General features: G+C 38.3%; 7 protein-coding genes across 7 annotated transcripts; 4 read left to right on the forward strand and 3 right to left on the reverse strand.

Annotated features, from left to right (window-relative positions):
* Positions 1-85: 85 nt before the first annotated feature.
* On the forward strand, positions 86-612 carry PEX5 (Peroxisomal membrane signal receptor PTS1; the record flags this gene model as incomplete). The annotated part of the gene is made up of 4 exons (XM_064825181.1): positions 86-179; positions 243-266; positions 326-420; positions 487-612. The coding sequence occupies 4 exons, from the start codon at positions 86-88 to the stop codon at positions 610-612; spliced, it is 339 nt and encodes a 112-aa protein (XP_064680558.1).
* A 281-nt stretch (positions 613-893) lies between these two features.
* VTC4_2 (vacuolar transporter chaperone) lies at positions 894-2,178 on the reverse strand (the record flags this gene model as incomplete). Its single annotated transcript, XM_064825182.1, has 4 exons — positions 894-1,580; positions 1,645-1,696; positions 1,759-1,888; positions 1,947-2,178. 4 exons carry the CDS (start codon positions 2,176-2,178, stop codon positions 894-896), a joined length of 1,101 nt encoding a protein of 366 aa, XP_064680559.1.
* Positions 2,179-5,567: 3,389 nt separating this feature from the next.
* PAP1_2 (polynucleotide adenylyltransferase) lies at positions 5,568-6,835 on the forward strand (the record flags this gene model as incomplete). Its single annotated transcript, XM_064825183.1, has 5 exons — positions 5,568-5,803; positions 5,884-6,219; positions 6,288-6,341; positions 6,400-6,523; positions 6,590-6,835. 5 exons carry the CDS (start codon positions 5,568-5,570, stop codon positions 6,833-6,835), a joined length of 996 nt encoding a protein of 331 aa, XP_064680560.1.
* A 118-nt stretch (positions 6,836-6,953) lies between these two features.
* ATC70_005902 (uncharacterized protein) lies at positions 6,954-8,321 on the reverse strand (the record flags this gene model as incomplete). Its single annotated transcript, XM_064825184.1, has 4 exons — positions 6,954-7,114; positions 7,169-7,543; positions 7,596-7,655; positions 7,709-8,321. The coding sequence occupies 4 exons, from the start codon at positions 8,319-8,321 to the stop codon at positions 6,954-6,956; spliced, it is 1,209 nt and encodes a 402-aa protein (XP_064680561.1).
* Positions 8,322-8,504: 183 nt separating this feature from the next.
* Positions 8,505-8,994, forward strand: ATC70_005903 (uncharacterized protein; the record flags this gene model as incomplete). The annotated part of the gene is made up of 3 exons (XM_064825185.1): positions 8,505-8,594; positions 8,655-8,795; positions 8,857-8,994. 3 exons carry the CDS (start codon positions 8,505-8,507, stop codon positions 8,992-8,994), a joined length of 369 nt encoding a protein of 122 aa, XP_064680562.1.
* A 1,984-nt stretch (positions 8,995-10,978) lies between these two features.
* On the reverse strand, positions 10,979-11,386 carry NDE1_2 (NADH:ubiquinone oxidoreductase; the record flags this gene model as incomplete). Its single annotated transcript, XM_064825186.1, has 1 exon — positions 10,979-11,386. One exon carries the CDS (start codon positions 11,384-11,386, stop codon positions 10,979-10,981), a length of 408 nt encoding a protein of 135 aa, XP_064680563.1.
* Positions 11,387-12,063: 677 nt separating this feature from the next.
* Positions 12,064-12,618, forward strand: ATC70_005905 (uncharacterized protein; the record flags this gene model as incomplete). Its single annotated transcript, XM_064825187.1, has 1 exon — positions 12,064-12,618. One exon carries the CDS (start codon positions 12,064-12,066, stop codon positions 12,616-12,618), a length of 555 nt encoding a protein of 184 aa, XP_064680564.1.
* Positions 12,619-14,068: the final 1,450 nt, after the last annotated feature.

Here is a 14,068-nt window from a genome sequence, read left to right on the forward strand (position 1 = left end):
CGTTGTTTCCTTAACACAATTTCGAAAAAAAATAGGGTGCAATGCTACACTCACAAGATATGGAGGTAGATCATTCTCATCAGTCATGTCCTTTGGCGTGGGCCTGCTATGTTGCTTGATCTTTTTCGGTGTGGATATTGGTGCCTTGGGTACACCGTTACCTACAGATCATCTATTAGGTAAATGTCAAATCGAGATGTTTAGATACACACATGCACATATCCACTCACATGAATCTATAGAGGCACCAGGCTATGCTTGGATTGGTAAGTCTCATCTCTTTTGCTATGCGGACATTAGCAAAAACTCACATCTTTCGTTTAAGGCGGCCTTTGCGGGTTCTTTTACGTTGCTTCCAACATTTTGGCTGTACCTCGATTAGGTGTGGGAACTTCGTTGGCTCTGTTTGTGTGTGCACAGGTACTACAACGCCCTTTATGCTGTCTTGATTTGCAGAAAAATAGAATACTCACACAATTGAATTAGGTTATTACTGCTTGTTTGGTTGATAATTGGGGATTAGTTGGTGTGGAAGTTCGGCCCTATACCACATGGAGAATATTGGCCTCTTTAGGCGCTGTGTTCTGTGTGTTTGTGATTACTAAATACTAATAAATGCTCTACAGTATATTGCATGTAGTTGTTTTAGATCAGAAAACTCGTTTTGTGTACCTGAATAAATCATTGATTCGTTTTTTCAAATAAAAGTATAGTTTATTTTGACAGATGAATAGGCTAAATCAAGTGGTTGGGTGAGCTGAATGAGGAATATATATATATAAATATTGTATGTGGTGGTAGGAGTAGATGCGAAAGATTGCTATTTTTTTTTGTCTGCTACATTTATATAATAAGGATCAAGTACGTGTCTACAAGAAAGTCGATCTTTGATTTTAAGCATTGTTACGAGCAGCGCGTCTGGCACGAACACCCTCTCTCAAGGTATCCAACACCTTAACAGTGTCTTCCCAATTGATACAAGCATCAGTAATTGATTGACCGTAATTCAATTTTTGAGGGCCCTCCTTGGGAATATCTTGACGACCTTCATTAATATTAGACTCAATCATGACACCAACGATATTATTGCCAGTTTCTTCGGGATGAGCTAATTGATTTGCTACATCTTGTGCAACAATGGGTTGACGGTTATGATCCTTGGAGGAGTTGCCATGACTACAATCCACCATGACAACAGGCTTCAACTTGTGTTTAGCAAGATCAGCAGCAGCAGATTTGATATATTCAGCACTGTAATTGGGTCCAGATTTACCGCCACGAAGAATGACATGACAAGCATCGTTACCAGATGTTTGGACAATGGCAGAAAGACCTTGCTTTGTCACTGACAAGAAATGGTGACCATGACTAGCTGCTCCAATGGCATCAATGGCAACTGTCATACCACCATCAGTACCGTTCTTGAAACCAACAGGGCATGAAAGGCCAGAGGACAACTCTCTGTGCACCTGAGATTCTGTAGTACGTGCGCCAATGGCACCCCAAGAGACGAGATCGCCAGTGTATTGAGGAGAGATTGTATCCAAGAACTCACAAGCAGCAGAGATACCCATTTCATTCTGTTGGCAGAGTAAATCAGTCAACTCGATCATGATAACCCCTCACCCTTTACGCCACACTTACCAAATCCAACAACAGCTTGCGAGCAATACGAAGACCCTTATTGATTTGATAACTATAAATGACAGATTCAGTTTTGGTGTCACCCAACATTTCATCATGATAGCCCACACTTACGTATTATTCAATTCAGGGTCATTAATAAGGCCCTTCCAACCAACAGTAGTTCTGGGCTTTTCAAAATAGACTCGCATAATGATGTGTAAATCTTCTTTGGCTCCAGCGGCATAATCAATCAAACGCTTGGCTTTAGAAAGGCAGTTAGTACAAGAAAAGCCAGCTGTCATTAAATCCAACATTGTTACCATATTCCAAACCAGCATCCACATCATGAATAGAACAAGGACCTACGACAACTAAAAGACGATCATCTTTACCATGGATGATATCTTCAGCGCCTTGTCTACCGTCTAAAATAGTTTGAGCAGCCTTCAAAGTCAAAGGGAGATCTTCCATGAGGATTTGAGGAGGGATCAAGGGTTTGATGTGCGCAATACGCTTGTCATCGAATTCATTGAGCGCAGAGAAAGCAGACATGTTATCTTGTGGTTAGGTAATATAATAAAGTGTGGAAAGAAAAGGAAAACTTTTTTTTTTTCTGATTGTTGTTTTATATATGTGCATCAATGTGTCAAATGTCTCTGAATCGGAACTTGTATGGCTCAATAGCATTTCGAATGGAATTGTACGATACTCTTTGAGTCATAATGGCGGTGACTACTGTTGATCGATGTTATTCTGCTTGGGATATCATAAGGATGAGCATGAAATCGGTTAAAGGTTAGGAATCCCATCAGAATCAGTAAAAATCATTGCATATTAGTCTTAAACATTTTAGCATCAAGCAATTGATCAGAGCATGAACTCAAGTCATGCACAAATAGGGTATATTTGACACGTCAAAAATTGTATCATTAAACATTATCGCAAATAAAGAAAATTTTCGGTTTACGACTCAGTTTCATCTGAAATCTGAAAGCTTATCGAGTTTTCTACTCTTTCGGTATATCGGATTTAGTCCTTGATGATGTATAAGGTACAAAGCAGAATGCAAAACCCGATAGTGAAAACTAGGCCTGATCTCTTATTGCAATACACGATATAGAACACTCTTAAACATTTGACACTAAAATCATGGAATGCCAAACTGAAGTCATTAGTAACTGCATGAGTGATCTAGGTAGATCAATAGAGATCTCATGCAATGCGGGGATATACGCCATTGCCTTAAAGGTACTTATCATTGTATGATGGCAGCTTTGAATTTCACTCGTTTTATAAAACCACATCCTTGTAGTGGATAGTTTGATTGCAATCGGCTACTATAGAATGGCTTTCAATTATTCAATCATCAACTATCGTACTTGGTCAATGATTGTGTTCTCTTGAAGTCTCAATTATTGTTCATGGTATCTGGGTAACCCAACTCCTTGATGTAGGGCGTGTACAAGAAGTAATAATCATTTAAGGACTTGATAGCATTGATTTATGGGGGGAGGGGGTTTACCGTAGCGAAGCAAAGGTGCAAAGCCATGGTAATCAGGCGTCTAATCCAACACTTGGTAACATTGATCTATAGAAGGGCTTGATCGCAGTGAAGTGAAGGTGCAAAACCATAGTGTTCAAGCAGCAAATTCGGTTTCTCATTTCCATTATTACCAAGCTTGCCAACAATAAAACGCACCAGAATTTGCATGAATTAGTCTTACCAAAATCAATATGTTTCCTATTCGAATTAAAAATTGCGCAAGCTACAGAACTGTCCTTCCAGTAAATTACAGTACTAAAGATGTGATTCATGCCGTGTAAATAAAAGCCATAAAGCAATACATAGGCAAATTTAACAGCTTTCAAGCCTTCATATCTTGACATGTAGACTTTTCTGAGCCACCGGAATGACACCAAACAATTGTACTTGAGTAGTAGTAACATCCTAATTCCTTTGCTCAACTTTTTGGGCCAAAAAAAAACATGACCAAAAATCGACCAAAGAGCATGAGGTACTACCCCTCATGGTTTTCATCGAAAATCAAACGATCGCATTTTTCATCTTGAAAATGAAGACTTTTCTTATGGTATATATCATATCAAAATGTTTCTCTCGATCCAAAGCAACCTCTGAAACCGCTTTTATGAGGTGTTCATATGCAAAATGTCGACATTTTGGCCTAAAACCTTATTTCATATTTTACCAAATTGCTCAATAAAGTTATTCAAAACACCTATTACAATTAGCACTATTGGAAGCGCCTTGAAAAGTACTTCAAGAATGTATTAGGAAGCGTAGGGTGATCATTACATTTCATGTAGTCAAATATCATAAAATAGATTAAGGAAGTCGAAAAAAGACAAAATCTGTCCAATCTTAAACAGAAAAAAATAAGCTGGGGTTGAATTAATTTTAGCGGGCGTCGCTGCTGCTGGCTGGCCCAAATGCCTTTCTGTTTATGACAATAATGTATGCGATGCTGATTAAATGGGGACAATGAAGTTGAAAGGACAATTGATTAGCCCAAATAATTTTTTTTGGGGGAGCTTTGCCTCATGAAGATGTTTTTTTGCAATGACAAAATCTCAAAAAAGTCATTGTAGATCTTACACAAGTCCTGTATTTACTTATGACCACTAGCTTTATGTCGCCATCGTATTAAGAGCATCAGCAGCAACGAATGGTATGACCAGGAAATGGTAATAGACTTTGATTGATGTCTGTGTAGGCAAAACGGATGCTGAGGGAGATATCTTCTCTCCTCCTCCTGATGACTCTCATATGAGCTTTTTTTTTTTTACTAACTGATAATAGATTGCTTAATGTCTACATGATATACCAAAATTTGATTATATCTGATTTAAGATGTCTTTGGCGAGAGCCCACAGGGGGACGCTGACATCAAGCGTAACGAGATAATTCCGCTAGTAATTATTTACGGATAAATTGTGGTATGATGGCGTTGTGCAAGCAGTTCTCAAAATGAATTATAGGGCAAAAAGGAAATGATAATTTCCCATGCAGGAATCAAACGATAATCCGAAATGAAATGTTTCAAATGATGCTATTGATTGGACAGTGCTGCTTTGAACGATGAAGACGACCCTTGACAAAGTGGTTGGAATATCACGGGTAACTGGCATTCGTGTATTGTTTTAAAGTTTGAAGCGAGTTTAGATTAAGTAATCAAATGCATACTTCTGTTCAACATATGTATGTGCTAATCTGACAAGGGATGAATGTGTCGTGTTCTTGAAATCATAAATATTTCATCAGGTCTCGCAGTATTCAATTAATTCATGCCATATCATAATCTAACAGATTGTGAATGACATTTATTTTGTCTACATGTAGATAAAAAGGCATTCTTTCAGAGCAGTAGCACAGTAACATGATCTGTTTGGTATCACCTCACGGTTATCTACTCATCAGTCTATAAAAGTAAATAAATCAATATACCTACTGTGTATAAAACTATAGACGTATAAAGAACTTGCATTGGTAGGCCCGAGATATTGAAATATTAACAAAAATTATGGGCTGTAGGCTTGCTGGTTGCTGTACTAACAGTAGCTACGCATCCTCCAGGTTGAGCCTCAAACGCATGTAAATTTTCCTGCATTTTTGCGTGTATGCCAAAACTTGGATCAACCTACATTTAGCATTTCGCAAGTATTGAAGCGCACTAGATTTGAACTTTGCATATACTTTGATATTTAAGTTTGACATCTTTGAATTCCATTCTGAACCATTCTCGGTAGTAGATTTACAGCAACATCCCGTCTTTGTTATTCGGGGACTTGAAAAATGAGTGTTTGACAATATTCCAACACCCGCATTATCTTTAAATACTTGATGGAGTCTCGAAGTCAATCAAGTGTCCTTTTCTTTCTCTTTCTTCTCTCTTTTCCTCGCTGCACTTAAAGCATACACAAGCATGAGATTGGTTATACGTAAAGATTATGACGAAGTATCAGCCTGGATTGCTCACTACATCAAGGAACGCATTCGACAATTTCAGCCCACAGCAGAAAGACCTTTTGTATTGGGCCTTCCATCTGGTTCATCTCCCATCAGCTTCTTCCAGAGACTAGCCGAGTTCTGTAAGACGGGTGAGGTTAGTTTTCAGCATGTGGTAACATTCAATATGGATGAATACGTTGGCATCCCAAAGTAAGTCATCTCTTGCCCCAAAAACAACAAAATATACCGAGAGAGATTTCTCACTCCTTTGGCGGGTAATTCTCATCTAGAACACATAAAGAATCGTATTATACATACATGAATACAAGCTTGTTTAAGCATCTTGATATCAAGCCGGAAAATATCAACTTGTTGGATGGTAACGCTCGGGATCTGGAAGCAGAGTGTAGACGCTATGAAGCCAAGATTGCTAGTTTGGGTGGCATCGAACTATTTGTGTGTGGTATTGGACCTGATGGCCATTTTGCTTTCAACGAACCTGGGTCTTCGCTGACTTCTCGTACTCGTGTAAAGACATTGGCGTACGAGACCATTGTGGCTAATTCTCGATTCTTTGGTGGTGACATTACCAAAGTGCCCAAGGTAGCATTGACTGTGGGCGTCGCGTAAGTGTTGATTTTGTGATTTGTGTGTATTTCCGAGTACTAAATGATGAAACGGTTTAAAACAATAGCACTGTGATGGATGCTCGTGAAGTCTGTGTTATAATTACAGGTGCCCATAAAAGGTAACAAATATAATTCGAATACAACCCCAACAAAAACACTAAGCAACCTTGTCATTAGCGTTGCCTTGGCTAAATGTGTCGAAGAAGGCGTCAATCATATGTGGACGGTATCTGCTATTCAGATGCATCCTAAAGGGCTGATAGTGTGTGATGAGGATTCTACTATGGAATTACATGTCAAGGTAAGCTGGGCTAGGATTATGGGTGGGGCGGCCAGTAGAGATTAATATATGCCCGTGTAATTTTAGACTGTAAAATACTTTAAATCCATCGAGCATGTACACCAATCCCTTATTGGCAAAGAAAATCTCGGTTTACAGGGAGAGTTATTAACGCCAGAAGCATCTACTGCCAAAACAACACATACAAGAGGTCATGAAATGCTTGTGAGACAGCTATTAAATGCTCATCATGCAGCTGATTATTTGACAGAAGAGGAGGACGAGATTGATAAAGACGATAAACCTAGACCACTTAAGAGAAGAAGAAGCTAAATAGAATATATATATATATATATACAAACATCAAACCCACACACATACATCCCATTCATTTTTAATTATTCCCATTAAATTACAAAAAACACAATATCTACAATGTCAAATGATGTATTCATTCAGGCCCTTTCAATGAGTCCTCCTTATCAAAGAAGCTCAAATGCTGGAATTTTAAACACTCGTTTCCCCAACTGATCCAACCAGGGTAAAGGCATCGAGAAAACATTTCCACACAGACAGGGTCCTTCTTGTTGTTCTGGTAGGCATTGAGAGCACCTGTTCATAGACAATTTAGCATACGTGGTTGATATGACCCGAGTAGTATCATACCATGCAAAGGTGGCTTTCGAGAATGTCTTGTGCTCGGCACACTGACAATGATGTGCGACTCTGGCATGTTGATTCGATCGCTCATGTCACTCGGCGCAATAGGCCTACCGATAATCAGCTGTTCATATGGTTTTTTGTGTTCTGAATCGATAGGAAATATGCATTCGCCTTGAGTTGTCACCTTGAGCCACATCCATTCACTAACGCACTCCAGTTTCCAAGATGGAAAGAGTTTGTTGATGATGAAATTTCTGAATTTTGGTTTGTTTGTGACCCAAATTGCAACTATTGTGTCTTTGTTGGATATCATGGATTGCATTGGGATCGAGTAGAGGTCATAAATGTCTTGCGTTTCGTAATGTGATGATCTTTGGACTATATCAACACGTCAGTATCATGTTGATAGGGTCAATCAGAGCTTTCATACCACTTTTATTGGGCCATGGCGGATCCATCACAATCAAATCTGCTCCACCCAACTTATTGACTGTGCAAAAGTGTGAGTCTTTGCTATAACGGATGCATCTATATTGAACCTACTGTGTGCGCCCAGTTGACCTAAGCTGTTATGCATTGATCCCATTAAAAAGGATGATCTCGGCGGTATAAGGTAGGTTGCAGATGGCGTAAATTGCAGCAATTTGACATCTGTCAAAGATGCATTGATATACACTGTGTTGAAGATGGAAAATATGTCAATTTCGGCTGTAATTGACAATTCTAGTTTGAATTCTGGCACATGTATATCATTGTCATCATCTGGAGAAGTGTCGAAGCTGAATTTATCTTGCGCTGTTTCCACCATTTGCTGGATACTAGGGAAATCAACAGCCTGAGTCTCATTATCAGCAGGTAAATCTGCTATAGCAGGCGTGGTCCTGGCTTTCCATTCAGTTGGCCATTTTTCAGGCAGCTGCTCTAAGCATGCAATGAGTTGCGGCCTCACTTCTTGGTGCCTCTTTTGTGTATCTAAATCAGCATTGCTTGGATTCTTAGGCTTGTTTTTTCTTCGCCTCTTCGTTGCAGGAGCATCCAGGGTCGCTTCTTTCTTGGCTCTGAAATATGGCTGGCAAACATCGAATTCGCCCTTAATGAGTCTGTACGGTGATATACCTTTTGAAAAGTCTTTTTCTGAATCTATTATATCAAACATTTGCCTATTGTTCGACATGAAAAAGTTTATAAATGGCTTGAAACAGCACTGGTTGTCATGTGGAATTGAATCTCAGGGGGAGATTTCATCATTCCAAAATCTGGCCTACCATCTCTTTCTTTTCTCTTCTTCATTTCATTCAAACAACACACACACACATATATATATACATATTTATTCGAGATGGGTCTATTCTCATGGTTTGGTTCAAAAGAAAATACAGCACAAGATGTGGATACATCCATTCCTGAAAAGAGCCAATGCTACCACATTGTATGTAAAGACAAATGATAAAGGTACCGAGCATTTACTGACAACATAACCAACATATAGGAGGGATTTCTCACTTGCTCATACTTTACAAATGCTATCCGGATTGGAGATCAATTGACTGCCAAGCATCCAAATATCAAAGTCGATGTCAGTGCATATATTAAAGAGCAATGGAGCGAGAGATCAAAAGAATTACAACAGGTACACATCTCGAATCCAACGCCCCCTGCAAAACTAATGTTCTTTTCACACTTAACGATAGGAATTCAAAACAAATCAAAGAACTTCACCATTCATTTACGAAGGGTGTGATCTACAAAACCAACAGTTGATTGGCGGCTACACAGATTTTGCAAAGAGGGCTAAAGAGACATACAAAATGAGTGTACCCATGGATTAAAGAGGCGATGAGTGGAACCAGGACTAGATTGGATTTGACAGCTTTGTTTCCATCTATTTATCTGCGCCAACAGCCAATATTGCAAAGCAAACATTAGCCATAGATGATTTAATAATGTAAAATATATTCCTCTTAATTATTGATTTCATAAGTATTGCGTGTTTGATGGAATGTCAAGACAGTTATAAGATTCGAACCGTTATTTTGAGCCAACAGTAAATGCATAAAAATGAAGTTATTTATTCAATGCATCTTTTGACCGTAGTATCATTCAGTGCACAAAAGGTAAAAATGGAAGAATTGACGCAAAGGATCAAGCTTGCTACGAAGCAGTATTGCAACTTAAATCGAGTCTTGAACACCTGCACATGCACCTTACGAGCTCTTGATGTATTTGTCTTTCCACCTTAAATCAAAGAAACTTCTTTTGATACAAACCAGAACAAAGTAAATTTACTGCCTCTGCACACTTTCAAGGCTGTTGGTTTGCGATGGTCCCATGTCGCCACCTACTTTCCACTGGCTTCAAAAGCATGTACTGTATTATTGTCAGTCTGCCTCACCAGCCGCCAAAATAATTTTACCTCAGACTCATAGTGTGCTCTAGAATGGTCAAATTTTACAATTTACGACTTGAATTAAACCATTTTGTTAGATTCGACTATATAAAAACTGATGATTACCCCCAAACTTTTTTAAGTTTTTTGGAATGCTTTTAAGGCGTATCCAATGGCACAAAGTAAAATAGATATTTTGAATAAACTTAATGAACAGTCCATGAAAATATAAAAGGAGGCTTCTGACTAAAAAGTCGCGATTTTCCATAACGAGGTCTCACAAAAAAGATGACTTCCAAGGTTACATTAGGTCAATAGATTTAATGCCCTGACCAAGAAATGGTCACCCAATTTTTTGCTTGCTATCACACGTAGATTTTGAAGAAAAATCCATGATTTTGCATGATACTCTTTTTTGACCATATCTCGACAAATACTCACTGGATTCGCACAAAACAAAGACCATTCGATAGCTCTATGTTATATCCATTATAATATAAAAGTTCCAAGTACCAGATGTACGTTCCCTTCATAAATTTGCTCAAAACCATATATTTCATGAGCTACATGCAGGGGATATTCAACTTTTTATTTATTTATCTATAATAACCATACCATCGTATAGAGAATTGAAAGAGAAACAGAAGCTACTAAGCTTGAACCTCTCGTTCACTTGATAAAATCCAGAGGTATGGCCCTTTGAAAATCGGTCATTTTTACTATCTTTCCTCATTACTCACCCACATTGTCCTCAATAACCTCAAGTCAAACATGCTCTACTCAACCAACGTATTCTCTACAACTTTTAATAGACATATGACCCATGCTTATATATTAATCAAAAAGTTTTACTAACAGCATCTGTCCAGAATTTGCAAATTTCTCAAATCTCGCTTTTCTCATCATCACCACATCCAATCTAAGATCCAATTGCATCATCATCTTCTACGCAAGAATCTGTTATAGGAACATGCTACTTTCAAAGCTCGAATTTCAAAATCGAAATTCAAAGAGAAATTATAAGAGAAAAAAGAGAAAATAGGAATAAATAGAGAAAAAGAGTTGCGAACGATGAATTTGGGTTATAGTCTGGCGTGAAAACTCTTTTGAGACGGCTTAATTCGCACGGGAACTGTTAATTTTTTCGAAAGTGAACTGCCAAATTAGTATACACTCCTCATTTCACGACAACTCGTATACCGTAATAAAAGTCTTCATTATCAAGGTCAAAAACGTGATCGTTTGATTTTCGATGAAAACCATAGAGTGATTTCCTTTTTACAGTGTTTTATTGATTGCTCCGTGTAAGTAGGTCCCTAGAGCACTACTAAGAGGCGTGCACAATTGAGACAAAATTCAATTATATTTAAGATAAAGCTATAGAAGATGACGGGAACAGATGATAGATGACGATTATGATTAGAGAATTACAATTGTTTGTGATTTTCAGCTTGTGCGTGTAGTTGAAGGAGCTCGTCCTTGATCTGCTGGACCACATCGATACATGCAAATGGAATCGAGTGAAAAATCATACGAACTTGAGCTCGCCAAATGCTGCCAAGTGTTACCAGCACGACCATGTGAGCAGTAGTGGTGTACGATTTGGAGACAGTGACAGACAACTGCCGAATGACTTTGACAGGTAGGATTAAGGCGGTAGCAATGTCGAGGTGAACTGGTTCATTGATGCGTTTGAGGCGGTCAACTGATTTGTAGATCACTGTTACCGCATTGGTGCGTTGTTTAGTGAGACCAGTGGTTCGTGTGAGGGGAAAGAGCACTGCAACCTGCACATACGCATTCTGATTTTGCTTATTCACTAGCATGACCAGCATGAGATCTAGGATGTGGGGTGAGTCAGAGGGATGGAGGAGCGGTTGAACCCAACGAAAGTATAGGGTATAAATCTCCCTACTAATCCCCAGGGGTCGATAATAGACGACCCTCTTTTGCATGCATAAGGATTAAAGTGCGTATCCCTTGATTTGACTCCCTGATCCAAAAGAAAAATCCTAGTTGTCAATTTATCATCTCTCTAAATCTCTTGGATAACAAACGAGATACGCAGCAAATGCTCTATAATTGACACACCCCACTATATTTGCCTCTTTGAACCTTCCATAATGTCTGGTACAGTGTATTCAAGTGTTAGGTGCAAGAATATACTCATTGAGTTGCTAATACCAAATGTCAGCAATACTAACTATTTGGTACTATTTGATTACAATTTTGTGATTAAATGAATACCAACTTTTTATGGATTTCTCATCATCATATGCTCACAATCCAATAATTGTGTCGTTTAGAAGGCTCTCTTATTGATTGACCCATTGTATGCGCGCCATAAGCTAAAAATACTTGGCATGTTGATATCAATTAAGAATGATATCTATTATATCAGCAAACGTTATTGCCTATCAGAAGAAGTATAAAAAGGATGTAACGTCTGCTTGCAAGAACAGCCCATTGCTCTCTTTTTACATTATTGCTATATATTCATTACAGATTCGCCATGGTTTTTGCTTCTTTCAAAAGCAATCTTCTCTCCCTCACTGGTGCCATTGTCAATCGAGTATGTTCTGCTGTTTCTTCCTCTGCTATCAAGACCGGCGAAGATGTATTGTCTGCTCCTAATTTCAAAGCTTATGGTTTCTTGGAGGACATTTACCACTTCAGACTTCAGCTGGCAAAGGATAATTCTTACTGTATTATGGAAGAGGTTGGTAAGATCCCCGTCCAAATCGATTACAACTCCAAGGTCCAATTCTCCTCTGTTGGTGAAGCCAAAGCTGCCATGTCCGCTGATTTGCTTGAAGCATGCTGTTCTCCTTTGCCTGGCAAATTCGATAGTCCACAATTGTATTGCAATATGTCTCCCTACCAACAAATGCTTGCTGATAAACGTGCTGATGAAGAAAGCTTTGATTTTGTTGAATACCCTGATAATGCTGATGATGAAACTATTATTGCCAACCAGCCAATTCAAGAAACCAATATCAATTTTCAAGAGGAGAAGGGCTCTTTGAAGTCATTGAAGACTAAACTCTTTCATCTCTCACAAAAGTAATTTACTCTAAATATGTATTTTATCCAAAATTCAATAAATTCGCATTTTTACACGCTGCAAAACGGTCTAACATCTCTTGTATTCCATTCAACACAGCTTATTGTCTTCAGTATGAGATAAAATAGCGAGATGCAACGCAATCATTCATTCATCACAGAATCATTCGCTAAATGTATGAAGTCAATCATCAAGTTTTGATGTATAGTTTCAACTAGCCGATCTATCTCGCTACGCTTGATGGCGGCGTCGCCCTGAAGGCGAAAGAGTTTGTAGATACTCAAAAGGATAGGCTTAAGTCTCAGTGTTGGTCAGATTAGATTGAACTGTGTCAGCAGAGTACACAGTGCGCTTTTCACCAATCGTATTCTCCATCACCTTGCCGTTGATAGCATCGACATTGACATTTTTCAAACAGAGAATAGCTCTTTCCTTGTTACAGTGTATACTGTATAATGATTTTCGAATCACGCATGTTAATCATCTAAACAATAATGTTTATGAATGTTCGCTACAGCTAGTCTTCAAAACAAGTGTGTTTGTCGAATACATACTTATATTACATGCCAAGTTTTGATTGGAAAGATCTGCATTTGACGACAGAAATCATATGTCAATAAGGTTGATCGATTTTTGGACATTTCGAGCATACAATGCGCCTATCCTATTTCGCGCGATGGCCGTAATTTATGAATGACACCATGGCCAAGGATTTCTGGCTAAGGAAGCGTATCCACTGGGCAGATGTTTAAACATACCACTCAGTAGTGAACATAGATAGAGATGCTGAAGCTCCACAACAAATGACATATGCCAGTCTTTTTTTGCAAAAATTTCCCGTACAAACAAGCCACCGCAAAAAAAACTATTTATTCAAAGGAGTCAACACATTAGCAAATTCCTTTTTCTTTCATTTATTGTGGCATTGGGCCCAAATCATCTTGACTGGTAAGTAATCGTGCTCTTTAGGAGGTTGTAATGGAGGATCTTTGTCTTTAGCTTTTACTATACGAAGGATGTATAACCTTGTAGCGTCTTAATCATACGTGTTGATTTACAAAAAAAAACTGATTTAATGAGCCTGACTTATAGTAAAAGAAAAGAAAAGATTTGTCTATTATAACCTTATAATTCACATTTGATTCAACTATTTGGTTGTATTAGTTTACTAATAGTATTTCTTCGATTTTCATTTATTAGATTATTCGGCCCGGTTCTTTGTTTGCCCTCATTTTATTACCCTTTTTACTATTAATAAACATTTGTTGAAATTAATCTCATTTGGCTCGTGCAATATTGTGTGTAATCAATCTCAAGAGAGATGAGTACTTGGGGATATTCATTTGATGTTTGACATGGGATCTGGGATCTGAAATGCTTGCTGTTGAGCAAGATGATTTTAAATGAATTATGTACAATTTTCTAACTATATCGTCGCTGATCAGCGAGAGCC

The sequence above is a fragment of the Mucor velutinosus genome (genome assembly GCF_035048745.1).
Source record: "Mucor velutinosus strain NIH1002 chromosome Unknown tig00001544, whole genome shotgun sequence".
In the NCBI taxonomy this organism is placed as follows: Eukaryota; Fungi; Mucoromycota; class Mucoromycetes; order Mucorales; family Mucoraceae; genus Mucor; species Mucor velutinosus.